The sequence below is a fragment of the Pan troglodytes genome, chromosome 1, assembly GCF_028858775.2.
Source record: "Pan troglodytes isolate AG18354 chromosome 1, NHGRI_mPanTro3-v2.0_pri, whole genome shotgun sequence".
Classification (NCBI taxonomy): Eukaryota; Metazoa; Chordata; class Mammalia; order Primates; family Hominidae; genus Pan; species Pan troglodytes.
This window is the reverse complement of record NC_072398.2, coordinates 197,394,598-197,411,955: the sequence shown is the minus strand read 5'-3', so window position 1 is coordinate 197,411,955 and position 17,358 is coordinate 197,394,598. Positions and strand designations below refer to the sequence as shown.

At 43.4% G+C, this 17,358-nt stretch overlaps 1 protein-coding gene across 5 annotated transcripts in view; it reads right to left on the bottom strand.

The window, feature by feature from the left end:
* The window catches only part of CSMD2 (CUB and Sushi multiple domains 2), a 643,557-nt gene that overhangs the window by 47,998 nt on the left and 578,201 nt on the right, over positions 1 to 17,358 (bottom strand). For 4 of the 5 annotated variants that reach the window (XM_016958744.4, XM_016958727.4, XM_016958733.4 and 1 more), the window contains 5 exons: positions 14,968 to 15,156; positions 10,187 to 10,372; positions 9,214 to 9,408; positions 7,062 to 7,235; positions 5,281 to 5,454 (listed from right to left, as the gene is read on the bottom strand). In XM_016958744.4, coding sequence (XP_016814233.2) covers positions 5,281 to 5,454; positions 7,062 to 7,235; positions 9,214 to 9,408; positions 10,187 to 10,372; positions 14,968 to 15,156 — 918 coding nt within the window. The remainder of the gene's footprint in view (positions 1 to 5,280; positions 5,455 to 7,061; positions 7,236 to 9,213; positions 9,409 to 10,186; positions 10,373 to 14,967; positions 15,157 to 17,358) is intronic. The other variant, XM_063782964.1, reaches the window with a different exon arrangement.

Genomic DNA, 17,358 nt, shown 5'->3' with positions numbered 1-17,358 from the left:
TCTTCTTGCTCTCTTTAGGTCCCAGGCTTTCTGGCTGCTTGGAAGCTTTGGCTGGCACTTCTCAGATTCCTGCTCTGCAGCTCTTGGGTAGCAGAGGCTCTGAGCATTCTAGAACATGGCCTAGGACCAGAGATACTGTTGACTGGGATGGAAGTTCTTTCTGGGTAGAGCAGAGAAGTGGCCTTTGCTGCTAATGAGAGGGGAGAGGTGGAGGCAATTAGTGTAGGCAACCGTCTCAAGCAGCATGGCCATGTGATGGTTAACTTCATGTGTCAGCTTGGTTAGGCCGTGATACCTAGACATATGGCCAAACATTAGTCCACATTATTCTAGATGTCTCTGTGAAGGGGTATGTTTTAGATGAGATAACATTTCAATCAGGAGGCTTTGAGTGAAATAGATTATGAGGCCCTCCATAATGTGGGTGGGCCTCATCCAATCAGTTGAAGGCCTCGAGAGAAAAGGCAGCCTGCTATCCCTGGAAGAAGAGGGAATTCGGCTAGCAGCCTGCCTTCAGACTTGAACTGTGATTCTTTCCTGGGTCTCCACCCTGCCAGCCTATGCTGGTGATTTTGGACTTGCCAGCCTCCACAATTGTGTGAGCCAGTTCCTTAAAATAAATTGCACTCTCTCTCTATACACACCTCCTATTTGTTCTGTTTCTCTGGAGGACTCTGAACTAATACAGGCTGCCATGGGCAGAAGAATAAGGCATCATTAGGAGGAAAGTAGAGGTCCTGATGAGGCTTGAGCACTTAATGGGCTTTTGAGCACATTTCAGGACAACTAGACCTAGTTTCCTAAGGGCAGAGATGATGTATGACACATTCAATTCATGTTGATCCTCAGCACCTAACACAGGGTCTGGCATATAGTAGATGCTAAGGGAATCTTTATTGAATATGGTCTTAGAAGCTGAGGGAAACAGAAAGGGAAGGTCCATGGTAACATAGGAGAGGATTAAGAATAGACTAAGCTCACTAAGGAGGCAGGAGGGAAGGAGATCCAGAGACTGGTGGAGGGATTAACCATGGGCTGGGAGAGAGATTCTTCTACTGAGGTGGGAGAGAAGGGGCAAGGATGGATGTACACAGAGTAGATGTGTGGGTGGGGAAGCTGAAAGTAGGAGAAGCTATTGTCTGATGGCTTCTATCATCTCTGCAGAATAGAAAGTGATATTATATGATTAGCTAACAATTGTTGGGGCTCGCAGTCATTGTCTCACTTAATCCTCACAACCCTATGAGGTAGGCACCACCACTATACCCACAGAAAACAGAATTTCAGAGGACTCAAGATATTTGTTCAAGGGTCACAGTTTCTAAATGTCTCATCTGAATTTTGAACCCAGCTTCTCTGATTCCAGGCCATCTTAACTGTTTAACTTAGTTATTTGCTGAGAACGTAGGTAGGGGCGATGGAATATAAGTCTTCAGAAAGGAGGCAGGATTGTCAAACAGCTGTGTGGAGAAAGGGCAAGGGAACTGACTGAGGAAATGAAGAGGACAGCTGGAAAATTTTGAGAGTTTGGTTGACATTGGAAACCTTGACTTTGTATGTACTGGCAGCTAACACAGTGCCTAGCACAGAGTAAACACTTACAAATATTTGTTCTTTTATTCTTGCTTCCCTCCTCCAGATAATTCCCAAACCTCTGTGCTCCAAGAGAGAATGGGCCTTAGTGTAAGAGATCCTGGATTCTGTAATGTGATGGTGGCAGCATTACTACCACCACTACCATCATCTTCATCATCATCATCATCACACAACAGCAGCAGCAGCAGCAGCAACTGCTGCTTAACATCTGGATCAGACACCGGTCTAACTATCTTATGTGTATTAATTTATTTAATGCTCCCAGTAGTCTTTGAGGTGCCTGCTTTTTACAGGTGACAAGACTGAGACCTAATGAGGTAAATCGACCTACCTAGAGTTACATAGCCACAGCAGATCTGATGGTAGAGCTGAGATGTAAACCCAGGCAATCTGGGTCCACACCTGAGTGCCTAACTACTTCACTCACTGCCTTTGAATATGGTCCAGTCTAACGTTCAATGTCTTTAGGCCAGGCAGACATTCTCCACCCAGACCCCGACAGTCTCTATTATTTATTACCTAAATCTCTTTGTATACATCGTGCACCAATTTCCTGAGGGCATCTGCATGTTCTTCTGGGTGAAACTAAACATGAACATGTTTTATTTAGACACATCTGAAAGAGTGACTGAATACAGATGGATCTTTATTTTTTATTATTTTTGAGATGGGATCTCATTATGTTGCCCAGGCTTGTTTCAAATTCCCAGGCTCAATGGATCCTCCGACCTCAGCCTCCTGAATAGCTGGGACTACAAGCACAAGCTACCATATCTGGCTTGGGTCTTGCTTTCTGTAACCCTTAAGAAGTTATTAAGACTAATTTCATGCATTGTTTTTTGAGAAGTTCTCATTATTTTATGGCCCCATCCCATATATAAAAAGCCAAAAGAAGAAGAATTAAAATAAAAAAAACTGCCTTACAAAAATTAAGAAGGAAAACTTGCACTTTACATAAAGGCTCACTTTAGGGAAATTTAAAAAGTGAAGAATTATCCAAATTACTTCCAGGCAGCTAAGCACAACAGTGATTGCCTAAATCAAAAAAATGCAGATTAACCAGAAGAATAAATAGTAGAAAACCCAGGCCTGCAGCCTAACTAGAAGCCAGAGAGTGCTACAAACTTTAAATTACATGTAAGAGAAATATACACTAAGCCCAGGCAGAGTTACTTCTCATGGTTCTGTTGCAAGCTTTTGTGGAGAGCAAGACTGTATGAGAAAGAGAAGAGAGGAGCAGGTGAAGGGCTTAACACTGATCTAAAATCACTGCCAGAAGGAGAAAATCCATCTCATATATGAATATACTGAAAACAAATCTTTGTATGTCAATGTACAACCACAGAAAGGGGACATAAAAGTGTGTGTGATTCTCCCTCATTGCTTCTGGAAGAAAAGAAAGTGACATCCTCTGAGTGATAAAGGGAATAAGAAGCAATGATGGGAAAACCTGGGGTTCTGCAAGACAAAAGAAAAACACGCAAACAAACAAAAATGAAGGACACACAACCTCTTCCTTACCACACACAAAACCTTATATTAAAAAAATAAATAAACAAAACAAAGGCAAACATCCAAGATAATCAAAATGAGATAAAGAAGTAAAAACGATCAGAGAGAAAGACTTTGTAACACTGACAGAAGAGGGTACTACTAAACCACACTAAAGCCATAAAATGAATAGAAGACATCGACCTAAATGTATACGAAGCTACTTTAAGAAAAAAATAGAAAAGAATTCAAGCATTTCATCTGATGAAAACCTCCTCACCAAAAACAAAACATGTGAAGCATAAGAAAAATGTAGCAGCATTCTAAACTGAACTAAATATTCTCAAATAAGCATCTGGAGATATTTTAAAAACCACCATGAAAATCAGAAAATCAAAAACTAAACAGCACAAATGGACAAAAGGTGGAAGAATATAAAAGATAACTGATTGTATGCTTTAAAGAGATAAAAGAAAAAGACAAAACCATCTGAGAAATGAAGACTAAATTATAAGAGGCCCAAGAAAGAATATTCTCAAATGATAATTTAATAAGAGTTACTCAAGAAAGTCAGGCAAAAAACCAAGGGAATTAAAATGAGATAAAGAGGTGAAAATAATGAGAGAGAGGCTGAGAGAGAAGATAGGCAAAGAAGATTCAACATACACATAATCAGAGCTGATGAAGAAGAAGAAGAAAAAAAACAGTGGGAAACAAAGCAATATCAGTGTTTAAAACCATAATCCAAGAAAAGTCTTTGGAAATAAAGAAAGACCTGAATCTATATATTCAAAGACCCATAGAATACCTAAGGAAATTGTCTTGGAATAATTAACTCTGAAGCATGTCCTAGTAAAAATATTAGACTTTAGGACAAAGGGAAAAATGATCAGGAACCTCAAAAAAAAACCAACCAAATAACCTATAAGAAAAATAGAATTAAACTAATATTATAATTCCAAAAGTCAAATACGTAGAAACAGAGAGCAGAATGGTGGTTACCACGGGTGGAGAAGTGGGGGAAATGGGAGACGGCAAAATTAAGACCGAACATATCAGTCATATTAATATATGTGAATGAGTTTAACTAACCAACTAAAAGAAAAAGATGGTTAAGTTAGCTTATAAGGCAATTTATACTGCATACAAGAATCACACCTAAGAGAAGCAGAAGGCTAAAATAGAATGGTCAAAGGTGCATCAGGCAAAAGAATTAAAGCAGGGGTTGTAAGCCTAATATCAAGCAAAGTACAATTCTAGCTAAAAAATGTTAAAAGTGACAAAAAAGTAATCTTTAAAGGCTAAAAACCACAATGTGCAATGGAGATACTAGTTATGAATATCTATGCACCAAATAAGACAGCAACCATCTTTATAGAACAGAAACTACAGGAAGTGCAAGGAAAAATAGAAACACTAATAATAGAAAACTTTAAACACATCTCTCAGAATAAAACAGATTGAGTGGGTGACAAGTAACAATGTAAAGGACATAGACAACATAATCAATCAGATATATCTCATGAATATATAAATAAAACATGACATCCTAATATCCTTTCTTCTCAAGTGCACATGGGACATTCATAACAACTGACCAACTATTAGGTCACAAAGAAAGCTTCAGTCAATTCCATGAAGTAGAAATATTACATACAATGCAATAAAATTAGAAATGAATAACATAATGAAAAAAAGGGCCTTCCACCTAGAAACAAATCCTTCTATTAAAAATTTTCTATGTAAAAGGGGAAATCAATACCAAAATTACAGAATTTCTAATAAATAATAAACATTTATTATTAGACTCTATAGGATACAATTAAAGCAGCGATCAGAGGAAATTTCATAGTCTTAAGCACTTATAGCAATAAAACTCAATAGAAATGAAAGAATGAAAATAAATGAATTAAATTCCTACTCAAAAGCTAGAAAATGAACAAAAATGTAAACCAAAAGAAATCACAAGGAAGGAAATGATAAAGGTGAAAACAGTGATTAATGATGCAGAGAACTGAAAACATTAGATCAACAATGCTTTCAGTTTTGAAAAAAAATAGCAATCATATATATATATATATATATATATATATATATTTAAAACAAACCTCTAGCTAATCTAATTAAGAGACAGGGAGAAAGTCCATGTTGAATCTGAGCCCCATGACTAGGGAGAGTGGATGACATACTTACGCACACAGAAAGGGGTCTTGCCCGACCAGTGATGATCCTGCTGGCAGATGCGCACAGACATGCCGATCAGGCGGAAGCCAGCATTGCATTGGTACACCACACTGCCCCGGTAGCTGTAGTTCTCCCCATTGATGTGTCCGTTGACAATGGGCTCAGGAGTCCCACAGTGTCCAGCTTTGGTGAGGGATGGGGAAGAGAGTACATCGAAGAGGAGCTTATAGAAAATGGAGTGGAGCTTGGTCTGAGTGGCTAGAGACAGGGATGGTGGGGAAAAGGACCAACTATCCCACAACTCATTACTTTTCCCACCTCTCCCTGAGAGTAGCAATCTAGGAGTGACTTCAGGAACCCTCAGTATGACAAAAATAGTGTGGAGGACTTGGCACCCCAAATCCCAAGGTTGTACCCCAAATGGCCACTCACTTCTGAGCTTCAGTTTCTGTGTCTCTACACAGATGTGTGCAAAATGATCAGTTACCTCACTGTCCCCAGGATCATCCCCCACTTTTTCTTACCAACCAGATACAAAAAAGCCTTCTATAAAAAAACAAACAAACAAACAAAAAACGCCCCCAAAAACTCAAACTCAGGAGCATCTTTTTTTTTTTTTTTTGAGACAAGATCTTGCTCTGTCTGCCAGGCTGGACTGCAGCGGCACGATCTTGGCTCACTGCAATGTCCACCTCCTAGGTTCAAGGGATTCTCCTGCCTTAGCCTCCCAAGTAGCTGGGACTACAGGCATCCACCACCATACCCAGCTAATTTTTGTATTTTTAGTAGAGATGGATTTCACCATGTTGGCCAGGCTGGTCTCGAACTCCTGGCCTCAAATGATCCACCCGCCTTTGCTTCCCAAAGTGCTGGGATTACAGGCGTGAGCCACCACACCTAGCCTGGGCATCTTGTTTTTCACCGAGCATCTGCTGCATGGAGGGCACCATTGTCTACATTAAGGCAGTCAAAACCTGGCTGTGTTGAAACAACTATGTAAAAACAGATGGTTTGGCTAAATTCATCTTTCCTTCCTTCTCCTTGAGTAGCACCTAGGTGAATTCTTTTTATTATATGGGATTTGGGTAGAATATATTCCTGGCATTTCTACCAGCTTCCTTTGGCTCTCTGTGGAAATAACCTGTGACTGTGTCCTTAATGGGCCTGAGACAGTGGCAAGACAGCACTGTTCACCCCAGGACAGACCATTCAATCTATCCTATTAGGTTTATGTGGCTGGGGCCCTCTTTTAGACTCCAGGGGTCCAAGAAAGGTGTGAGAGGAGACAGAACCATAGAACCAGGGAGTGGATTAGCCATGGAGGAAACGATAACTTTGTCCTTTGGAAGCCAGGTTGTTTTATGTTTCTGTAATTTGCTTAGTATATATGTATAGATCTATATGTTGTGTGTAAAATTTGCTAATAGATAATATAAAAGGTATTTTAGGTGTGTTATAGGAATGCGTCTGCAAATTTGCCAAAAATGGAGACTGGGGCTTCACTCATTATACAAAGGCCAATAGGAAGGGATTGTCTTTCTAACCAGAATGAGAACCCCTCAAAAGCTTGTCTCTTTAGATCTGAGGTTCTTCTCCTTCTTTTGGGTGGCCCAGGAGAAGCTGTTCCAGGGTTTTAGTCATGCCTGATGGCCAATAGTTGGTGTTTGGATTAACCATTTTATGTCAATAGGTGAAATGATACTGTTTAAAGACTGGATCTCAGCTTTGGAAAGATCTAATCTATCTCAAGGAGAAAAACTGGGCAGGATAGGCCTGCAGAGGTCACTTACCAAGGCAGCGGACTTCAGAGCCACTCCAGAGCCCATTGGCCATGCACTCACGCACCCTGGAGCCCACCAGTGTGTATCCGGAATTGCAGGAGAAGATGGCTGTTGCCCCGTAGACAGACAGTGTTCCGATGCGGTGGCCATTGGGGGGAATCGGGAGCTCTCCACAGGAGATGACTAAAACGATCACAAGATGCTCAGTAAGCCAGCCCCAAGAGGAGGGACATGGCTGCTTCTGCTTAGCAAGAACTGTGACAAAAATAAGACCTGTTTAACCTTACTCTGCTGGAATTCCTGACCAGAATATGGGTTGTGTTGCTGACTTGTGTGATGTGGCACCTCAACTGGAGGTGTCTCCAGAAGCCCCTGAAGGTTGTTTAAAATGCCCGGCTCCACTGCAGGTGCCTGACTCACCAGCTTTGCAGATAGGGCCCTGGCCTGTGTATTTTTTTAATCCTCCTCAGGTGGCTGAGATGTGCACTGTGGTTAGGAAGAGATGGCGATTCTGTGGTATGCTCCTGAGTGCCCTGGGCAGACACTGCTAATCAATTTCCTTGCCCTTCTTTTCTGAGCCCAGCAGCCTCACACTGTTTGTCAACAGAGCACTGCTGAGAGCCTCTGGCTGATGTATGAGGTGAGGCCTAATCGCCAAGGCTGCACTGAAATGTGAGTGGCTGCATTGTAGTGAGGCTGCCAAACGCTTGGGACTACTCTGCCACATATGTGGTTACACCCCACTGTGCAGTCTGCACCACAGTGTGCAAAGACAACAGTGTCATGAATCACGGACATTGGCTTTTTTTTTTTTTTTGAGACAGAGTCTTGCACAGTCGTCCAGGCTGGAGTGCAGTGGCACAGTCTTGGCTCCCTGCAACCTCTGCCTCCTAGGTTCAAACAATTCTTTTGCCTCAGCCTCCCAAGTAGCTGGGATTACAGGTGGGCACCACCATGCTGGCTAATTTTTTTTTTTTTTTTTTAGTAGAGACAGGGTTTCACCGTGTCGGCCAGGCTGGTCTCGAACTCCTGACCTCAAGTGATCCACCCACTTCAGCCTCTCAAATGCTGGGATCTATGCCCAACCTGGATCACAGGCATTGGAAGACACCATTTCTCCTCCTTCCCAGTTTCAAACTCCCACTTCTCACTGACCACTTCCTTCTACCTCTTTACAATCACTTGCCTCCTCTGTGACATCTGCATTGGTCACATAAATATGATGAGCATATCCCTATCGTAGTGCATGCTGCGATGAGCTACTCAGAGCCCCTTTTAGGACCGAGGGACTTATTTCCCCAGCTGCTGGAAAACAACCCTTGGCTGGCAGCCCTTTTCAGATTGCTGTGGTTGAGGAGTCCTCCCACCTAGGAAGGTCATGTCCCATTCCTAGGCCAGCCTGCATCCAGTGGCTGGTCAGTGTGGTAGTATAACAGTTCCCTTGCTCCAACTTGTGACAATTCTGAAGGGCCATCCAGAGCTCCCTGGGGGGTGAGCTAAGGCTTTCATGGATACTGCATCAGAGCTCAATTCTCCTTCTGCCCAGTCCTGCTTCCTTCCCTCCTTTCCCTTCTGTAGGTGGTGTTCTCAAGAGCACCCCCTAATAAGCCTCTGTCTCAGAGTGTCTTCCCAGAGATTCCGACCTTTGAAAGTGTATTAAAGAACCAAAGAAAAACAATTGACAATGGAGAAGGCAGGCAGGTTTAGGTGACCTGTCCCCTGTGCTACCCTCATTCCTCCTATATACACTCCCATTTCAGGTCTTATCACACCACATTATCATCACTTCTTTATGTGTCTGCCTCTCCAGTAGACTATAATGTCCTTGTGGGCAGGAACCAAAATCTTTTATCTTCAAACCTCTACAGTGTCTGGCATATAGTAAGAGCCTAAGAATATTAAAGAAATGAATTAGTGCATGCTCATCTGGACAAAAGCAGCTTTTGATAAGATGAGAAGATGCTAAGAAATACTTCCTTAAAGGAGTAAAGGAGTAGGCATTTTCCCAGCTCCTGATTCTACTAGATGAGAGTTTAAAAAGCAGTACACTGCAATCCCTGGTGATACCCCTTTTTCCCCCACCCCAGTTCACTCCATGCATGAGACAGCTTAGGTAGGAAGGACCCTGCTAAACTTGCCCACCCTCCCTTCCTGGGCTTACTTCGGCAGGTGGGCGTAGAGTCCCCGAGGCTCCATTTGCCATTGGCCTGACAGCGGATGACCCTTTGGCCAGTATAGTAGTAGCCAGGGTCACAGATGAGCATCAGCTGGGCCTGGAACTGATACTGTGTCTCAAAGATAAGCCTCCATCGGCCATGCTCCACGCTGATGCTACTGACATCAGGACAAGTCACAGCTGGGGAAATGAGGAACAGAGAGGAGGATTAATTACTTGATTAATTCTGGAAGACCTTGTAAGAGCCCAGATCTAGGGACTTGGAGACCTTAATGCAATAATGAAGAATCCAGGAACCTTCAGTTCTCAGGCAGGTTTGGTAAATGAACAGGTGGGTTGGGTGGGGGATGTGGCAAACTGGGGAGTACAGTTCTGCTAAAAAATTAAAAATTAAAAAAGGGAAATAGTACTCAGTCAAGGTTGACTATTGAATGTTTGAGTTGCATTTGATTAGATTTTCATTTTTCAAGAGAAGACAGAAATCTGGATTTTAATGTAAAATTTCTTGATTTTAAAAGATTGCGGAGTAATTCAAAATTTGTTATAAAGCACCGTGTAGGCCAAAAAACAAAACAAAACAAAAACCTCTGCCTTTGGATGGGACATAGCCGAGGAGGTTGCCATTTTGTGATCTGGCCTAAAAGTTGTTGTTTTTAGAGCTTTGGAATCAAGGGACATTCGTGCAAACTTTCTGACAGGTTTTCCATCTAAAAGGGAGTGGACCAGGCCATTCCTAAGTTCCATGGTGGTTTGTGGAAACATCTTAGGGCACAATGGTTATCAATGCTGAGAGCAGTTTCAGCACCTGCCTCCTCTTCTGAAATCCCCCAACCTCCATGTCCATGTTTTTTTTTTTTTTCCCCCTAATTACTGTGCTTTTAGCTCACTCCTTGCAGGAATCTTTCCAGCTGCCTACCTAGCCCTTCCTTACACCCGCCTCCATTGCCCGAGGACTCACGGACACACTGTGGTGGGACATTGCGGTTGCTCCATAGGCCTGTGTCCAGACACTCTGCAGTGGCCTCAGCGCCTGCCTGGAGGTGGTAGCCTTCACTGCAGCTGTACACGGCCTTGGTTCCCACTGTGTACTCCTTGCCAAACACCATTCCATTCTTGGGGGCCTCAGGAAGCCCACAGGAAAGAGCTAGCAGAAGGAAAACAATGTCATGAGCATTTGTTTTAAGATGGTATTCTGAGAAACTATTTTTATCCTTCCTCCCCTCCCAAGGTCCTTTTATTAGTAAAAACTAATTAAAGGGTAAAGTCTCATAATAAAAAAGAAAATGGGAGGATCATCAGCAGAAGAGTTTTTTTTTCTTTTTTTTTTAAGTTTGGAAGAAAGAATAAAGATAGAAGTGCAAAGAAGCTGTAGCTCAAAATATATGGGAGGGAGCCTCAGGGTGAAACCAGTTCTCCACCATCTGTTCCCACAAACACAGTGTAGACACATTCAAGTATCTACTCTCCAAACAAAAGAGAGAATTTTCTTTTCCACTGAGGGGGAACTCTCTTAGGATGAATTAGGGCTGTTATGGTGGGAGTTGGCATCCCAGAGGAAAGCTCTTTTAATTCTAGGATTTATGGTCTCTTGGCCTAAAGGCTGCCCCATTGCCTACTCAGGTCTGCCACATACTCAACTCAACCTCTCATTGATAGGAGAGACTTTGTGGACCAAGATATCTGTATATAAAAATAACAAAGGTAATCCACATCTCATACCTGGAAAAATCAACCTGGCCCTTACTTTTAAAATACGATCAAGGATCATTATACATGTGAAGAAAATCAGCAGTGTGAACAAGACAAACCAAGATAAAGTTTAAAACAAATGTCCCCTTAGGAAACAGAGCTAATTTAGAAAACAGAAGATACACAATCTTTAAACTTCTGATCAGTAGTATCTTGAGAAAGTCAAGGTGACATACGGTACTCATAAAATAAAATCAGTGTGCTCTGAAGGAAAAAAAAAACAAACAAAAAAAAACAAGGACAAACTCTTTGAAATGAAAAATATGATTGCCGAAATAAGCATTAAAGGATTAGAGATGAAAAGTAAATTTCTCAGAATATAGAAAAAAAAGAGACCGAAAATGAGAGAAAATGACAGAAAACACGGATCAATCCTCAATACAGAAGGTCCAGCATCCAACTGTTCAGAGCTCCAAAAAAGAGAACACAAAAAGTGGATGGGATGGAATTATCATAGATGAAAATTTCTCAGAGCTGAAGAGAGACACAAGTCTTCAGATGGAAAGGGAGCCAAAGGAATGCAAAGAGAATCACTCTTAGATTCACCATCACGGAATTTTGTGTATCTAAGAAGTCCAGAGACACACAGGCATTCCTCCAAATTACTAGAAAGAGGGAAAAAAAAATGACATAATGGTGAAGGAATGAGAATCATACTGGCATAAGACTTCCCATCAGCAGTGAGTGTTCAAAGATAATGGAACAAAGCTTTAAACCTCTGAAGAAAATGATTTATAAACTAGAATTTTACCCAGTCAACTGACCAAGCATGTGTGAGGGCAAAAAGATAGACACTTTCAGACATGTAAAGTCTCAGAAAATGCACCTCTTGTGAACCCTTTCTGAGGAATTTACTTAAGGATATACCCCATGAAAAAGAGGGTGAAAACCAGGAAAGGACAAGATATGAGATATGAAAAATGACAGAACTAACTCAAGAATATAAAGAAAAGGAATCTCAAAGGGACAACTCAGGAGAGAAATGTTTGCAGCAACATGGCCAGGATTATTATTTTATAAGGAGTAGGGTCGACATTATGTTTATAGGAGGAATAGGAATTACTTAGGCAAGAGTAGACTGTTTGGTCTTTGAAAGAAAGTAATACTTATAAATCATCCTTGCCCTTTGACAGCTCAGGGGGTATTACAGATGGAAAGATTAATCCGTCAAAGTACCCACTACTGCCTCCATCCACTATCCCCTCTGGCTACTAGTCTAGAGCTCACAACTTTTTCGCTTAGAGCCAGAATAAGCTTGGGCAGAGTCCCATTGAGATTGCCTAACAAGATGCTTGATGCTATAAGAATTTCCAGAACCAATAAGAGGCATCGGGCTGGGGCTCCATTATGAGTGGAGGAGGGTAGACTGTTCAGAGGGAGAGAAATTGGAATACCAAGATGGAAGAAGGATCTAAGTGTGGGACTTTCCAGAAGAGGAGGATCAGGAACACAGAAGGAATGAGAAATAAGAGAGTGTTTAAACATGAGACTCTTAATGACTAATCAGAAACGCTATGAGCTCCTTCAGTGGAACTAGGTTAGCTAAGCTGTCATATTACATCAACTACCTGCCCAGCTTCCTTGAATCCTTTGGGAAGAAATACTTGGATCTCCACTGGTGTCTTGCATGGAGAGTCAATCCAGGGAGGGCAGTGAAGGAAGTGGGCGGCAGCCACTTCTCACAGGCCCTGGCCTGGCCTTGCTCTTGTAGATAACTAAGGGGACAGAAGATAATACTCCAGCCTGAGATACTAAAAGCCTGTGTCTCATGATCTCCATGCCAAAATGCAGTCCCCAAAACCCGGTGGTAAGAGGGATACTTCCTGTGGGTAGGAGGGGGAGGGGATACAATCACAAAGTATTTGAGGCTTGTGGTGGAATGAGATCTCTGAGGGAGAGAGACACAGGTGAGAGAGTGGGCTGGGGAAGGAGAGAGAAGGCATTAGGAGGCATAGAGTCTCTAAAGGAAGAGTGGAAAAGTCATGGTTTGGAAACAGCAGTAGAGAAGTGGAATAATGCCAGGCCCTTCCTGGCCCAGAATTCTGTGGGAAGTAGGAGGTGGGTGGAGGGGGATTAACAGTCCACTTGAAAGGGCCACAGCACACGTGCTCTCAGAGGACAGCCATGGTCTCCACGGAGGGAGGAAGTGAAGACAGCCAGCTGGGTAGGGACTGAGGGTGTACGCTTGCTGGCCATGGAACTAGGATTCCAGAGAACGCAGTGGGAGGCTTAGAGGAAGGGCATCAGTGGGAGGCAAGGGGTGGAGTGGGGAGAAGACATGCACAGTAGTATGGGGATGGGTCAACTGAAGTCTGGTGGAGGCTTAATTTTGGGTGGTGATGTAAGGTAACAGAAATGAGAGGCTTAGTAGGTTCCAACTGGCGCTCCGGAAAAAAGACTTGTCCTTGTTAATGCAGTTAGAGACGCAGAGACCAAAGCCAAATGCCATTTGCCATTTGTGGACAGCCAGTTCACTGTGACCTTTGCTTAGGGGTAGAGTAGATTATTAATAGCACATTGTTTTTGTTCTTTGAGAAAGCACAGGCACAGGCGAGACGGTTGTGAGGATTAGAGATGAGAGATGTCATTAAAAAGTACTTCACCACTACTGGGAACCAAAGGAAAAATCAAATAGCAATGTGATTTCCTGTTTTTGTCTATGTAGTTGGCAATGTTTTCTTTTTTTAAATGCAGTGCCTAACGTTGAGACTGTGGGAGAAAAGACAGTTCTCACATGCTGCTATACATGAGGACAAACTTTCTGGGAGGCAATCAGTATCGACAGCTGTCAATCGCATACGTTATGATGCGAGAATCTCACTTCTGAGAATTTGCCTTAAGGAAATATGTAATATTCATAAAGATGGAATTATAAGTTTATCGTCACAAAGAATATAGAAATCCAAATGACCAACAAGAGAATGATACTTAAATGAATGACAATTTTCTCATAATGCTGTGCAACTATTGAAAATAATGGTGAGGAAGTATAATATTAACAATAGAGGCCAGGCGCGGTGGCTCACACCTGTAATCACAGCACTCTGGGAGACCGAGGTGGGCGGATCACCTGAGGTCAGGAGTTTGAGACCAGCCGGACCAATATGGTGAAACCCTGTCTCTACTAAAAGTACAAAAATTAGCCAGGCATGGTGGCGGGTGACTGTAATCCCAGCTACTCGGGAGGCTGAGACAGGAGAATTGCTTGAACCCAGGAGGCAGAGGTTGCAGTGAGCTGAGATCATGCCACTGGACTCCAGCCTGGGCGACAGAGGGAGACTCTGCCTCAAAAAATAGTATATAGTTAAATATACTTCCTCACCATGATTTTCAGTGGTTGCACAGCATTATGGGAAACAAAATCTATAAGAGCTTTGTACACGGATGATCCTATTTTTATAATCAATACATAAAAGACCAAAGGAAATGTGCTGAAATGTTAACAGTGGTGATCTCAGGTTTATTGTTCATTTTCACTTTTTTTCTTTTGCATTATCTACCGTTTTTTTTCTTCTTCAGATTTTTAGTTTGAATGTATATTACTTGAAGGGAAAAAACTGTCATAAATCATAAAATCATAAATCATAAAAGGTAATGCATGCAAATTGACTGACACATTTCAAGTGTTTGATCAACCCACTTGCTCTATGAGCCGGAACCCAAGCATCCCCTCTGCTGGGAGCCCTCCCCAGCTGGCCAGGAGGAAGCAGATCCTTTCTCACCTCTGGGCTCCCACAACACTGATTATGCTCCTGACACGACACTTCCTTCCTCTGCCACTTTGCATTGATGTGCTCACATACCCATCTCCCCCATGGATCTCAAAACACTGAGATTGCTACGCACTACAGATCTTGTAAATGCTTGTGGAAAGAATGAAATAATTATCAAAGAGGAAACCCACATTTGGAAGTGACTAGTCCTGGGACAACCCCAAGATGTGAGTTGGATCTGAGCTACCTTGTGACCCCGTTTCCACCTGCTTCTCACCTTGACAGAGAGGGATGGCTTCGCTCCACAGGTGGTAGCCCTGGGGGTGCCGGGTACAGATGGCCATGCTGTGTCCCACCAGGCGGTAGCCGGCGTTGCAGCCAAAGTGGATGGAGCCCCCGGGCTGGGTGCTGGTCTGGCCTAGGACGAAGCCATGGAGTGGAGCCCTGGGCAGGCTGCAGTAAGGGGCTGAACAACAAGATGAGGTTCAGGGAACTGGCACCAGCAGGAAGACAGACATGGTCTTTCATGCAGGCCCCTTTCCCTTTTGTCTCCCCCCATCCCATTGTCTTTGCCACTGCCACATCCTCTGCTATTGAGGAAAGTCTGAATGGTGGATATTGAAAAACACCCAGTCAGGTTGGTAAAGCCGAAACAAAACAACGGAAAAAAAAAACAAAAAAAACCAAAAAAAACCAGCTTCATGAAGCACTGGGTCCCTTTTGCGGTCCAAAGGTAGATCTGGTTGTATGGCTAAGTTCAGGCTCTCAAATCCCTTCAGCTCCCAAACAGACTTAGAAGGTAGAACCCAATGGGGTTGGTTCCAGAAAGCTGCGACTGCGGGGGTGTGGACTTTGACCTTAGTCAGGCCTGGGCTCCAGTCCCGTTTCTGATCTGACCAGTTTCTGTAACTTGGGGCAAATCACTTCAGCTCCAATTTCCTCGCCTGTAAATTGGGACTGGTAATACCCACCTCACAGATTTTTGGGCAATTTAAGCTGTACATGTAGATTGTGTACATAAAGCCCCCAGCACAGCATGGGGCACTCACTGTTCAATGCTCAGTAAGTGGTCATCGTCCTTCTTTGTGCTGTGTGGGGGAATGTGCTGAGACAGACCTGTGGCAACCCGGGACACACATTTCCCTACAGTGCTCATTGCCCCTCCACATATGGCTTCAACTTATTTCATTCGTTTATTCAACAAATAGATATCAAGTATCTATTATCTTCCAGATATTGTTCTAAGTGCTTGCAATACAACAATGAAGAAAACAGACCAAAATCCCGGCCTGGGCCAGGCGCAGTGGCTCACGCCAATAATCCCAGCACTGTGAGGCTGAGGCCGGTGGATCACTTGAGGCCAGGAGTTCAAGACCAACCTGGCCAAAATGGTGAAACCTCGTCTCTACTAACAATATAAAAATTGGCCAGGCGTGGTGGTGTGTGCCTGTAGTCCCAGCCACTCGGGAGGCTAAGGCAGGAGAATCACTTGAACACAGGAGGTGGAGGCTGCAGGGAGATGAGCTCAGGCCATTGCACTCCAGCGTGGGTGACAGAGTGAGACTCTGTCTCAAAAAACAAGCAAACAAAAAAAAAGCAAAACAAAAAATCCCAGCCTGAAAGGACTCACATTATAAAGCCTGCCAGGGATCCTCAGGGGGAGTTCTGTGAGGCCAGGAAAGAGGGATGACCAAAGGAGCAGGCAGATAATTCTCTTTGTTTGCCCTAGGAGTCCCTGGTGGGGTCTTCCAGGCAGAGATGGATAAGGCAGGATGCGGGTGTGGGGCCCTTACAGCACCCCTGGTGAGGTCCCCGGCCTCTTTCTTGGTGATCATATCCCTCTGCCGGTGAAATTGTTTTAAATAGCTGCCTTCCAAGCCGAATTTGTTTCCCTACTCCTGCTTTGCCGCCTGTGTCCTATGTGTGCTGTATCCACATGGTTACCTCCCTCAGGAACAAGAATCTCGGTTGTAAAACATACTTAGTCACAGTGACAGACGCAGGTGCAAATTACACTCATCTACTTGATCTGAATTATTAAGTACTAATTGTTGCGCCATGTAATTAACTCACTTTCTACGTGGCATACGTATTGTAATTACAACTGACTCATTATCCCCAAACACGTTAGAACATCAAGGAAAGGGTAACTCCTTAATAACGTTCAGTTCCTAATTTAGCAACCAGCATAGTGAAATGCTACCAAACTGCTGTATTTCCTGTTTGAGTGAGCAGCTGCCAGGAACTCAGCCTGAGTCACCCCTAAGAGGCACCTTAAAGTTTCTTTTCCATCATGCAGACACTGAAGCTTGAAGTGGTTAAGTACCTTGCCTAATAATCCCACAGCTAGTAGGTGAGAGAGCTGGTCACTGACATTGGGGCACTCAGTCATTGCAGCCACCCAGACCCCCCTCTGTGTGCACCAGGGAAAGGAGAGGTTGGATGGACTTTGCAGAGGATATGGGCTCTGAGACAGTCAAGACCCACCTTCTCCCAGGGGCCCTCAGCTTCCTCTGGTTGTCTCTTCCCTGAAAGCTACACCCAGGGATTCTTTAAGACTGTCCACCCACTGAGTATGGGCTGGTCTTGCAAGTAGGAGACCCATGAGAAGAGATGGACTGTGGCAAGTGGGACTTCAGGCACTGAATTTGACATTCCTTCCAACCAA